The sequence below is a fragment of the Ruditapes philippinarum genome, unplaced genomic scaffold (assembly GCF_026571515.1).
Source record: "Ruditapes philippinarum isolate M1 unplaced genomic scaffold, ASM2657151v2 ctg5933_1_1_1_1, whole genome shotgun sequence".
In the NCBI taxonomy this organism is placed as follows: Eukaryota; Metazoa; Mollusca; class Bivalvia; order Venerida; family Veneridae; genus Ruditapes; species Ruditapes philippinarum.
The window spans coordinates 40302-55131 of NW_026853273.1; the positions used below are offsets into that span (position 1 = coordinate 40302).

General features: G+C 32.2%; 1 protein-coding gene across 1 annotated transcript; it reads left to right on the top strand.

Moving 5' to 3' along the window:
- Positions 1–610: 610 nt before the first annotated feature.
- LOC132736347 (uncharacterized) lies at positions 611–14733 on the top strand (the record flags this gene model as incomplete). The annotated part of the gene is made up of 5 exons (XM_060723459.1): positions 611–940; positions 11656–11786; positions 11959–12184; positions 13722–14015; positions 14443–14733. Coding segments are annotated over 5 exons (1272 nt in total), but the record flags the coding sequence as incomplete, so codon positions are not given.
- Between the last annotated feature and the right edge of the window lie 97 nt (positions 14734–14830).

A 14830-nucleotide genomic window follows, 5' to 3' on the forward strand; every position in this document is an offset into this window, starting at 1 on the left:
ATGACATGCTACGAATAACCAAAGGGGAGAGCAATATATGACTTAACATAATAGAAATCGAAAGGATATCGTGCTTCCGAATTTATTTTTAGCTGTAAATCAAGGGATTAATTGATATAATCCGGGCCCATGGACAAAAAAAATATTCAACACAAATAGCTCCGCGCCTATGGGTGCGGAGTATTAAAAAGAAATAACCTACTAGTTTTTTTTCTTTAATTTTCAATTTATTGATTTGTTTAAACCGTCTATTTCTTTGCTTTAAGAAGAAAAATGTCGAGCGATGTCCCCGCATTGCTGTGGCTCTTGTTATGATTTTCTTATTAAATGCTGCTTGAACTAAAATGAGGAATCATTTAGACTGACCATTCATATCAATAATAATATTTTATTTGGTACACTTTATTATCAGCTATATGAATATATGTAATATCGGATTATGTATCACACACTTGCCTGCAATTTCCATGTATAATTCTTTTATGGTTTGTCGTTATGTTTGATACTAAAATACTATCAACGTAATTATTCATTATATTATAGACTTTCCATTATATACCATTGTACTTTTACTTAAACGTTTTTGTAATTATTATAATATATTTTATAGGCACCGTACAACAAATATACATCAAAGACAACAAGGTACCTGTGAAGGGGGCTGATATACAAATTATATGTGAGATATCACAATTTACTAGTGGTGATCTTGTGAGGGTCTATAAGACAGCCTCCATTCCTCCAGCAGATATTACTACTGCTCCATCATTAGTAGCGTGTAACCCATCAATATGTATAGGAACTGCTCCAAGACATACATTCAGCACTAGCAGCAGTGGTATTACTATTACAGTCACTAATCTCAATAGATCAGAAGACCAGAAATATTGGACATGTGCCGTGAACAACCAGAGAAAATTCATGCAGCTTACTGTATACAGTATGTATCCTTTCAAACTATCGACCAAATAAAGATTAATCGAATTAAACTAATAATAAATAAATAAATAATATGCAATCTTTGACAAATATTCAATGAATTTCTTTAACAAATCATTTATAGTGACTGTTCGGGTATAACCATAAAATTATGTCCAATAAGTGTCATGTAATATTAAAAAAGACAAGCTGCAAATAATTTCTTCCTTCCTAACACCGTTGCGAAAATATTTTAAGTACATGTATTGGGCTTTACTGGAAATATCCAAAAACAAAACTGTCCGTTATGTTTATGATAATTTAAAAGCTATTTTTGTCTAAAAAAGGCCTTGTCATTTTCAAGATTTTGTAGTGAAATCTTTTGTCACTCAAATTTTAGATTAATGTGTAACAAGTGTAAAAATGCACGTTTTATCACATTATAGAAATATACAAGTTACATTCTTTCAAAGTCATGTCAGGTCACATGTGATATATACTATACTAACAGAAAACTTATGATGTCATACGTGTATTTTCTTGTAAAATGAAGAAATCTGTATATTGGTAAAGCAATGCAACCTGTATGCCGTCGTAAAAATAGCTATATATTCGATATTATACAATTATTGACTAGTGAGCCATTGAATATGATGTGATATTCACCGGCAGATGACATATTGACCGAGGCGATAGCCGAGGTCAATATGACTTTCTGCCGGTGAATATCACATCATATTCAATGGTTCACTAGTCAATAATTGTTTTATTATATGAATAATTAGAAATTAGAAAAAAATCACAAAGTACAACCTTAATTATAATTATACATGTACAAATTTTGCCTCGTTGAAGCGCGGGAAAAAAGACGCACGTGTTAGGCGTGCAACGACTACGCGAACGCTGCGCATACAAAAATAATTCAAGTTTATACTCATCATTGCGATGTAACCTTTAAGTATAATAGTAAAGTATTGATATTTTAATCGAGAATTATGCCATAAAGAACAAAAAGCAACAATTATTTTTTAATCAACACGCGTAATTAACAGTCTACGGTGTATGATCATTGAATATGAGTCTCAATCTATTTTTAGACTGGGAAAATCCAATTCAGCTAGTGAATATGATACTTCACCCAGTAAATATGATTTTATAAAAAGTTCTGTTGACTACTGTTTGGACCAATGAGATTGCAGCTATATTTAAATCATATAATAATAAATATTATATATTAGCAACGCTTTTAATTCAAGTGATCATTCTTAGATAATATCGAATTTATAACATGAACCGACTGCTTACTTGAAAGCACTTTATTCAAATGGACTGAATACTAAAGTGATATTTAATCCAATTTTATGTCACAAGTATTTGTTATAAAATTAAAATAGAAACAATTAGGTTTTACACATAACACGTGCTTCCCGTTTGGCAGTCTATGCTTTAATACTGCATTTGATTGCTACGTCGTCGCACATGTACATGTGAGAAAGCTATCCAGCTAGCTAACGGAACGTCGGTGGTTCTACTCAGGTGCCTGTCTGTGCTGAAAAAAATGAAAAGAGGGACACCACTTATTGTTTTTAGCTAATTAAATAATTTTCCCGCTTTTATTTACACATTTTATAGAAACATGTTTTTCTTAGCATGGACATAGGTTTACATTCTGGGCAATCTTAATAAGACATTTTAGTAAGAAATGCGCCTTATAATATGTTGAAAGGGCCATTTATTAAGCGTACTTAAATGTGACATGTAAGAAACTTGACTTGGTGCAGATGCGACTGAAGAGCCGGAAAAACTGTGCTAGTGCGACGTAAAATCCAACCAATGATAATGCAACTTATAAAACTTTATTATGAATCAGGCTGACAATGTTTCCTGTTACGAATTTTATATATTTTATTTTTTGATATATGTAAGCGCGATATGTTTTTTTTATGTATTTTTACAATAAGTACGTTTAATTTTATCTAAACGTAAACTTCAAGCAGTGATTTCTCCTTCGTTCTTCGGCATATATCTCTAACTTAACAGTCCAATATATCTCTCTAACTTAACAGTCCAATATATCAGAACTTCTGACATACTTTTTTAAAATCTATTGTTTTTTTTTATATATTTTTTTTTATTTTCCAGTTAATACAAAATTCATTATGATGAAACAAATGAATAATGATTGACAAGAACGGTTTTTAAAAATATGAGAGCATCTTTTACTGAAACACTCTCATGACCGTAATACTAAAATGCAAACAAACCAAAATTATAACTACGTGTATTTTTCTTATTTGTGTCATACAGACATACACATTGATTTTATATATATATTTTTTTTAATGGGAGATGTGTAGCTGTTATTCTCTAAAACCATGTCTAGCATGTTATTTTTCTAAGTTTTAGCTTGTACTACTTTAATCTTGGCATCAAAATGATAAAACTTAAGAATATGGAGCTTAACAATCAAAACAGGTGTAAACAAGTACTTTTTCAGACTATCAATAAAATACACAAATTGTAAAAATGTAAATAATGCAATTACACATTATAAAAAGGTTACTACACATCAGTGACCTTAGTTTTTCCTGCAAAGAATACATTATCATAGGCAAAATATTTTGACGCACCAAAGCTAGATTATGAGATATTTTTGTTCTGGTAAAGAGTCTTGTTCTTAAGATATCGCCAATACACAAAATGCACATGTATGTTACATAGACAGTTTAGACATTTGCTGAAGGAAATAATGGCATTCTATTAACATGACTGGACAGTAGGATCAGGTGTAAGGATTGCTCCTCTGTCCATCCCCGCCCAAAAAAATATAAAATATCCAGCATTTATATTGATTGACAAATAAAACAGATGGCGAGTACAGACCTGCTTTTTTACAGCCTGGACTGGCATACCTTTATAGAAAATATCAAGAATATGTGTATTTAAAAATAACATCGGTCTGACCGCTGTTTATCGGCTATTAACACCGGTTTTGAGTTTTGATGCGTATGAATTGACTACGAAGGCCGTAGGCCTGAGCATCAAAACGACAGAGCCGGTGTTAAATATCCGATAAACACAGCTCAGATCGATATTATTTCGATTCTAACCAGATAAAATAAGGAAGATCACTAATGTTATTTTGTCAAGCGGAGATTCTTCCGGTGCCGAATTTCGAATATTATCTCGATTCTAACGAGATAAAATAAGGAAGATCACTTATGTATTTTTTTCAAAAGAATACTACTGCCTGTGCCGAATTTCGTATCTAGCGCTGTACTTATTCGCACCCTACTGTTGCTTTGATATAGAAATTATTAAACAAAAGAAATAATAAGAAAAAAGTTATTTTATCAAGTTTTCAACAATAAAAACATACGTCTCAGACTAGATTATATTATGTTAACATCAGGGTTTGATTAATCATTTTTGTAAACCACATAACCGAAAGAGAAAACATAACAGCCGCATTACAAGTAGTCCCTTTCCTAACCAGTGTTTAATGGCAGTTTAACACCGGCATTTTTCTTCTTTGTGTAGTGACAAAACCACGAGGAGTGTTGGAATTTTATGTATAGTCTGTGTACAACCTGTGACTCTCGTAATCTAAGCACATAATTAAATACGCTATTGTTAGATATATAAATCATCAAGCTCAATTAATATTAATACTTTCTTTAAAGGTAAACTATGCTCAAATTTGATATCAGGAATTATTGGTAATTGCAACACAGTCTCTTTGTAAATATAAAATAAACATGTTTTGACTTCACACAAAGTAGATATTTCATGTTTAAAACTCTGCACGCTATAGGTCGTCACAATGTGAATATATAGTGTCGTTAAAAAAAAACTGGCAGTTTTTTTTAAGAAAAGACAAACTTTACTTGTCCTGTAAAAGGGAACGTGACTTCCACTTCATTGTTAATTCATTTTTTATTCAAATTAGACATACTCAGTAAGGATTTTATAGGTTTTAACAAATTTCTTTGTTTAAAATATTTTACTCAAAGATGTATATTTTAAACTGTTACCTAAGTAAAGGAATACTTCAAGGACGATTTAAAAATACTGGAGGATGAAGCAGAATCTATAGAAATCAAAAGAGCTTATAGTTCTGGGATTCGGAAAGGGAGTAAACCCAAAAATATTGTGGTTACCTTCAAAGACTTTAAAACCAAACAGTTTGTAAAATCGTTTAAGGAAAATGCTGACTCAAAAGCCACCGGATTATACATGCATGATCAATACCCTTCAGATGTTGTTGCACAGAGAAAGAGACTCATCCAAATCATGAAAAAGGCAAGAGATGGTAAAAAGGAAGCCTATTATATTAAGTTTAATAAACTAAAAATTGATGGAAAATGTATACGGATGGAAAATGTAGTGGTGGTATAGTGTTGTACTGTCGAGAATCAATTGCAAACGGCATAACAGTAGTTCGTAAAATCTTTGACACAATCATTTGGATAGTAGAGTTGGTAAAAAAGCAGACTATATTTTAAACAAACTCAGTCATGGATAGACATGATTATGTTCTGGACATACCAATTGAACGGCCGACAATCGACAAACATCATAACTCTAACGGTATCCAGCTTCTAGACATGTGCAAATCCACTGATTTACAAATTTGTAACGGGCGTTTTAAAGACACAGAATCGAATATATTCTGCGGGAGCTCTGTTATAGACTGTTTATATTCAAGCAAGAGGATTACAGATTAATCCAGACATTTCACATGTTCTCAGATCATGCAATCATTTGCTTCACTATTGCTATAAACAGTTTTAATACATCGTGTGTTGAATAAAGTACATATGGGACCCAGATAAGCGTGAAGCCTATAGACCAGGTTTAAAATTGCCCCAGTTTAATAATGTTTTGGGCACATTAGAAACTGTAAACCATTCTATAATAGATAATGATTTGGGCGAATTTGTTAATCTAATAAACTGTGTTGCGAAGCCAATATTCTCAAAGGAAATAAAAAAACTGTCCTTCAAAACCGAAGCAATTTCCAAGTAAAGCCGTTATAAAACCCGCGGAATGGTTTGATATAACGTCTAGAGAAACAAAACGGGATTATTTTGAAGCATTGCGTTGTTTAAATTAATTTAAAACTGATGAAAACAGGATTAATCTTATGTGTAAAAAACGTTGTATAAAAAGATTGTGAAATCAAATCGTAATAAATATAAACATGTCAAAAGGAAAGAAAACGAGGATTTAAAAAGGAAAACACCAAAGGACTTTTGGAAATATTTTTCAAAGAAAAAAGATATGAAAGGGGGTAGTATATCTGTTGAACAATTCCATGAGTACTTCAAGAATCTTTCATTAGAAATAAATATTACTTTTGATGAAAACAGCGATCAATTTTGTAGTAAAAACCTGACTGCGGACAACCCTATATTTGAGGAGCTGGATGTTGTAATTACAAGCTCTGAAGAATATCGAGCGATCAAATTCTTAAGCGTGGAAAGGCGGCATTGAGTGATGAAATTATAAATGAATATTTAATTGAATGTAGTGATATTCTCACGTCACACTTGGTTTACATATTTAACAAGATATTCTCCAGTGGCTATTTTCCTTCTGTCTCGATGGATGGGATAATAATACGGCTTTTCAAGAAAAGCGACGAAAATGACGTGAATAACTATAGGGGAATTACATTAATCAGTGTTCTAGCAAAATTGTTTACTTCGATTCTATATGCTACATTAAGCATGATGTTATTTCAGACTCACAATTCGGATTTAAAAAGGGGTTTTCCACTACAGATGCGATTATCTGTCTAAATAGTATAATAGAAAGTAGTTTTAATGATGGGAAAAGACTTTATGCTACACTTATAGATATGAAAAAAGTGTTTTGACAGCGTTTACAGAAATGCTTTATGGTTTAAAATGCATAAACTTGGAATAAATGGTAAAATGCTACGGATTATAAGATCAATGTATGAATACGTGAGATGCCGTGTCAGTCACTATAACCAATATTCGGATTTCAAGGACTTAATCGTTGGTCTAAACCAAGGAGAAATCTTTTCACCTCTTTTCTGGCCTATGTTTATAGAAGACCTAGAATTATTCCTAGGATCTGGACTAGAAAATGGTCTTAATTATGGCGATATAACACTAATCCTTTTCCTATATGCAGACGATATGATGCTATTATCGGATAACATCGAGGATCTTCACCAGAGTTTTAATGACTTAAAGACATATTGTAATCGATGGGGTTTGAAAGTAAACAAGGAAGAATCCAAAGTGATGGTATTTCGAAAGAATGGAAGATTACATGTTGATGAAAAATGGACATACGATAGAATTACATTAGAAACAGTCGAGAACTTTAACTATCTAGGAGTCATATTTGGTTCAAATGGTGGACTCAATCTAATTCCAAAATGTAAGTGGGTAAAGCGCTTAAAGCAATAAACACATTATAAGTTAATACGAAAGAGTTCGAGTTTTCCCCAAAAACTATGTGTAGTTTATTCGATTCATTTGTAACATCGATTTTAAATTATTCAGCTGAGGTGTGGGGTTTTACCAAATGTAAAGGGATTGAGCGTATACACTTGAAGTTCTGCAAACGAGTATTAAATGTTAAGATATCCACAAGTACTGCTGGTGTATATGATGAATTAGGATGATTCCCGCTGTAATTAAAGTGCTTAAATTTTGGTTTAAAGTGTTAAAAACTAGTATTTGTGTTTTAAAAACAGTGTATTCAATAATGCTGGAAAACGTACAAATGAATAAAACTAATTGGCTGTCAAATGTAAAACCAATGTTATATACGTTTGGTTATGGGTATGTTTGGGAAAACCTTTTAAATTGTAATGAAGTCACATTTATAATACAATTTTAATAGCGTTTGTTAGGCTGTTTTACTCAAGAATGGAAAAGTAACTTAGAGAACAACAGAGTGTTAACTGTATATAAGCATGTTTAATATGACTTTTTAGATAACTTATTACAAAATTTAGGTTATCCGCTCACAAATTACGCATCGAAACAGGAAGGTATAGACAAAATAGAATTGAAAGAACTGAAAGACGTTGTGAAATATGTAATTCCTCTGATATTGAAGATGAGTTCCATTTTGTTATTATGTGTCCCAAGTATAAATGGATTAGGAAACGTTACATAGACAGTTATTATTATGAACGACCTAGCATGTTTAAATTTCTTGAATTAATGTCAGTCACAAACATAGATGTTTTAAACAAATTAGCATGTAATCTTAATTGTGCTTTAAAAATCAGATCCAACGAACTGCTATAATTTGAAGTTTTGTATAACCTTCACTAGAGACATTTGTTAAAAACAAACAACATTAAATTCGTTACATTCAGAAATTGCAAGGGTTACTGTGGCGATTTGTACTCATGAATTGCATTAGTTTCTGTTACACATAAAATGTTGTTCAAAAAGTTTATTTATCTCTCTCTGTATGCATGCTATAATTGACTTTTGTATTATATGTATTGTTTTTATATAGACGAGGAGCGTAGAGCTCAAGTCTACAATAAAGATTTTGTTTTGTTCTGTTTAAAGCAGCATACCTCAATATTAATGCTATTTTTATAGAAATGTATGTTTGTCATGGATATATATCTATTGTAAACCAATAATAATAATTTCAGCAGCAATTTGTCCTTTACAAGTACAGTGGGCAACAGTATTGTGACATAAATTTAGAATAACGCTTTTAAGCTCCACTTTTCGCACTAAAATTGGCCTTCTCGTCGGCGTTGGTTACATTTTTATTTAGGTCATTTCTCAGAAGATATAAAAGCTATTCACATCAAATTTGGTATACTTTTTTTTTACATGGACGCTATTTTACAAGCGCAGATAATCCTTACGTTATTCAAAGCAAAGTTATTCCCACTTTTCAAATTAGATTTTTCACCCAGATTAACATTCTTCCTAAGACTGCATTTTGTTAATTTCATAAAAACAGAAATACAGTGTAGCTACATTTGTTTAATTAAATGGGTTTCATATCGACTCCCATCCTTATTTTGGTGTCCAGACGACCAAAATTTGCTTAATAAGCTTTAAAATCAGCAACCTCATTGCTCAAAATATATCTGGAAATGTGCCAAATGTAATTGTTTATATGAAGACTTTGTGCAACATCAAATATGCTTCTGTCCTAAGAATCTATACACGCGTTAAAAAGGTATGGGGAGCTGTTATTAAAAATCCTGGGTACAGCAGATACATTTAATTTATACAGTTGAATTATGTAGCGTGAAATTTAGTGCATATAACTGATAGAATTTAATTTTATTATTGACCTGTATTTATATTGTTGCAAATAGCTTTCTTAAGTGTTTTCTTGCCATGTCTTATTGTCAATAGCTATTGATAACATTACAGGTACAAAGAGAATGCAAATTATTTAACGTATAGACCATTTTGCAGACTTAATTGCTGTCGAGCCCGATTGAGGAGAGCAGAATTTGTAAGAAGAATTTCAAATAAGTTTACACAAATGTTCACAATAATGAGACGGTGTGTCATGCGCAATAAGGATGTGGCAAGGTCAAGGTTACACTTCAAGGTCAAATGCAAACAAAAAATTGTTTCAAACATCTTGTCCGCACCATAACTCTATCACTAGATGGTGGAATTTCAAATAACATGAGACACATGTTCAACATCAAGATATGGCGTTTTGTGCGCAAGAACAGTGTGGCTAGGTCAAAGGTCAAGATCTAACTAAAGGTGGGATAAAATTTGCCAGGGTGGTTACTCTTCCAATGGTAAGCAGAAATTCAAATTGGTTAGCACAAATGTTCAAAAAAATGAGACGGCGTGTCGGGCGCAAGAACCGTATGACTAGCTCAAAGGTCAAGGTTACACTTTAAGGTCAAATGCAACATAATTGTTTCAAACAGTTTGTCCGTACCATAACTCTATCACTAGTTGGTGGAATGTCAAATAACCTGACACAAATGTTCAATATTGTGAGACGGCATATCACACGCATGACCTGTCTGACTAGGTAAAAGGTCAAAATTTAACTAACGGCGAGATAATGCTTATCAGGGTGCTAACTCTGTCAATAGTAGGCAGAAATTCAAATTGGTAAGCACAAATGTTCACAATAATGAGACGGCGTGTCGGGTGCAATAACCGTGTGACTAGCTCAAAGGTCAAGGTTATACTTTAAGGTCAATGCAACACAATTGTTTCAAACAGCTTGTCCGCACCATAACTCTATCACTAGCCGGTGGAATTTCAAATAACCTAGCAGAAATGTTTAACATCTTAAAATCGTGTGCCACGCACAAGAACTATGTGGCAAGGTCAAAGGACAAGGTTATACTTTAAGATAAAATGCAACAAAATTGTCTCAAGCAGCTTGTCCGCACCATAACTATATCACTAGATGGTGGAATTTCAAATTACCAGACACAAATGTTCAATATCATGAGACGGCATGTCACGCTCAAGACCCGTTTGACTAGGTCAAAACTCAAGGTCATTCATCAAGGTCAGATGTGACAGCGGGCTCGACACGTGCCCTTGAGCATCTAGTTTAAAATATATTTTATGGAAAATATAGTGTAATTGCATAAAAAGGAATAAACAAAGTATTCAAAAAAATTATCATACACTTTCCACAATAATTCACATCCTTCTATAGGAAATTAAAAAGTCTTCTGATTTTTGATGCAAAATGTTTAATTTCTCATATTAAAATCAAGTAATCTAGTTGAAAATATTCATATTTTTTATTAATATTTTTGCAAAATCAACCAATTTATTTTATCCATTTTCATTAATACAAACATTTTTGGCCTCTTTGATAATATAAATGGTTCGCGTAAATATTGATTTTAACATTACTTAATATATAATGATTTGCCTTTGATTGATAAGTGAGATCACTGAATATAGCCCATTCAATCGACAATTAAGCTATAACAACATAGGTCATGTCACACATACTGTTTATAGTAGAAATAACCACGGCATTGAAAGACCAAAATCGAAACGACCAGGAGAAGAATGTCTTCTCAACGTCCGATAATATTCGGAGTCTGAATGAATATTTAATTAACACTTGCAACCCTAATCTATCAATAAACCTTCACAAAACACAATTATAAAGGTTTTTTTAAAAAGGGATTTCTTTTTTAAGTTGCAAATCTGAATTCAAGTTAGCGTACAAAGAAATATTGGCTGGATTGATAACCAGATCAGTTATTGTATCTTTGTCATGTTCTTGCATTATGCTTGTTGTTTATATTAAACTAATGCCAAACTGGTACTAGTTCTGAAAATAACTTTTGTATAGACGCCATTTGGTTCACAACTGCCTCTCGTGATCAAACTGCGATTTGGCACGATTGGTAACAATAACTGAACTGAACAATAGAAGAAACCGCTGCGAGGACTTTGAACGTAACGTTGAATTTTGCCGCTTTATTGCGTCACATTGTTTATTTGACGTCACGTCAGTTATACATTCTGATGAATCTACTGCATTTAGCGACACGCGTAAATAATTGTTTAAGATAAAATACGTGGTTTTGTTGCACATTTGATGTTAACATTCTTTTCCATAATTGCTGTGCATATGCATTCAATTCAATTCAAGCATCTTTTTAGTATATCTATGGTTTTAAACAAACTTGTTTTACTTGATAGAATTAAATAACAGGTTTATTGTCTTTTAAGATACTATTTATTTGTTTCATTCCAGCAATTACTCCATCACTACAGTATGATAATCCACCGAGCCAGAATCAAGACTTAGTTCAAACTTCAGTGACCTTAAGCTGTAGTACAGGATGTGCATATCCTGCACCAAATTTTATATGGTATTATAATAAGGTAATTTTGATCACTTATGAATTATATATAAAACTTATAAATTGATAAACCATCCGGCACCAAACACGAACTAAAAATACAAAATATACTTATTTCATTATTAGCCATATCTTTAATTAAATATAACGTCAATTATGCTAGTTATTTAATTTAAACCTTTGTTGCATTATAGACTGGTGGATCACGTCAAGAATGGCCAACAACAGCACCTGTCACAGAGAAAACTGGAGATTGTACTGACTCAGAAAAAATATATACATCAGCATTAACTCTATCAAGATACACACAGTTTACTGACAATACAGATACCACTGTGAAGTTTCAGTGTGGTGCTATATCAATTACTGGTGCAATAGATCAACGTTTTACTCCAGCATCTCTAGATGTCAGATTTGCAGGTAAATATACTGCTTGTCATGTTTACAGACTGGTCTACTTTCGAATATTTCAAACTGTCTTATTATCTGGTTCTTTATCAGTACTTTACTATAAACTGAGATAAGAACATGTTATATATATTTATTGAATTTAGCCAGCAAGAATTAATAAATTTGATATCATAAGTTCAATTTAACTTCTATTAATAATAAAACTACAAAAGTAAGAGCCAGAATATTTAGTTTTAGCTCATAATTTACCTAAAATACTTTTTATGGTAAGACCACTTTCTGTAGCAGTAATTATTCTGCTAGCACTATACGGGGATCCTTTATATTTACCGGACAATCAATTTACCGTACACAATATATTCCTGTCATAAGCGTTTTATTTTTGTTTCAATTCCAAGGTCATTGTTTTGTTTTGGAATTGTAAAGACACTTTCCATTTCCAAGAAAAAAAACCGTTAAATAATGTTAATTCAGTACTTTATTTACTAACATACCCCTTTGTTTATCATGATATTTCATGACGTAGTATTGTAGGGGAAAATTCTGTTCTGCACATGCGCAAATATTGAGCCACTCAATAGGTTATAACATCATCTTAACATATGATCATAGTATATATAGCCGGGTTCCATATATGTAAACTGGGGTTATACTTTGGTGAATGTCGGGCGGCGAGCGGGTAGGTTGGCTGGTGTTTTCGTATCAGTTTCCTCAGCACCTTCTTATAACAGTCTCTTAATATTTAGTATATAGCATGAACATGTGGTCCCATACCATGGAATTTGATTTCAGGTCTGTCGCTTATCCTCTTCCTCTTTGCTTAGTTAAATTAGTTTGAATTTAGTCATGGTTTGATGATTACTGACAGAGTTATCCCTCTTGAACTTTGAAAAAAAAAAGAAATGTATGGTTCCGTCCACAATAGTTGTACACATTCATCTAAAATTTGACATTAAGATGCATCTTAGGAATAAGCAGGTCAATTTGAATTTGGTCCTGGTTAAATGGTTTTGGACAAAGTTATCTCTCTTGAATGTTTGAAAAAAATTTCAGTTTTGGCACTCAAACTTTTAGGGAAATGTACGTAGTCATTACCTCGATTTCATTTATGCAATATGCAATTTACAAAAGGTTAACCCTGAAAGTTTCAGGGCCTAGAACGTTGTATAAAAATGGTGTATGTTAACATTGAATAGCTTTATGGGTTTTGAACTTAGAATAAAAAAAAATTAGTTTGTGCAAGAAAATTTGGAACTAAATATTATAACATTTGAATTATTGGCTGCTTGCGGGGACATCCATGGCGAGACGACACATTTTAGCTTAGTTTTTCATACGCTATTTATTCCTATTTTCCTCCTTATTTCAAATAGTCAGACAAAATGCTTGCCTTTCCCAACATTCAAATTATTCTGAAAACCAGTTAGATGGGGAAAGGTGGGAAAATATTTACTGTTATTTTACAAGTATACTTTAAAAGGCGTGCTCTGAGAAAATGTATAAAGTCTCAAACAACTGTTTCTTCTTGTGTCCCATCATGCTTCAGTACGTGTTTCAACAGTGACTTTGAAAGATGAAAGTTCAATTCCATCAAATTCATTAGAAGTAAACAGTGGGGAACCTCATACATTGACGTGTACATCTAGTGTTAGCAGACCAACAACAACTATCATCTGGTATTTTGGAGGCCAGGAACAAAAAAGAGAAACTACTACAAGTTCAAGCTTTACATTCACACCAGAATATTCTGATAATAAGAAACAAGTCTACTGTAAAGCATTTAATATACAGTCTGAAAGCCAAGCTGTGTCTTCAAACCTTGCGTCACTGTATGTAAAAGGTGAGTACAATTTTGCAGTTTTAATGTATGATAACGATTCTATAGTTAAATTTAGATAGGATGTTTTGAAAACAAGATTTTATCATTTTAAAGTTAAACATGCTGTAGTAAGACAGAATGGGTACTGAACTACTTTTTGCTATAGGTTATTTTTGCCACAGTTATGTTCATTTTGTGACTGCTTATAATATTTGCACGTTCAATAAAAATAAAAAAAAAATACGTTTGATTAAATTGTCATTAGTTAGAATACTGAAATAGTTTGTGATCATATAATCTCTTAGCTTATAACAAATAATGTAAACACATGTGTTATTGGCCATGCCATTTTCTGTTTATTCTTCCATTGCATTTAACTTCTGCTTTCAAAATTATATGCATTTGAGAAATTTATCTTTTTTAAGAGTATCATATACATTTATTTCAGTGAAGGTAGCTAATGTTACACTAAAGGATGGCAACACTATATCATCAAGAACACTAGAAGTAATAAATGGTGTATCTAAAACATTGACATGTACAGCAAGTGAAAGTAGACCAACAGCCACAATTATCTGGTATATAGGAGAAAACGATGAGAAGAAAAGGGAGATTGTCACAGTGTCTACATTAACATTTTATCCAGTTATCTCCGACCATAACAAACAAGTTTATTGTAAGGCTTCACAGTCAGGAAATCCAGATGTTTTTTCAAACAGAATAACTCTTTATATTAAAGGTTAGCCTGTTCTTTCTGACCTTTGTTCAATCTCTTTGCATTGACTATTATATACTATAATAGGCAGTATTAAGCGAAGTACATCTTTACTTTTTTG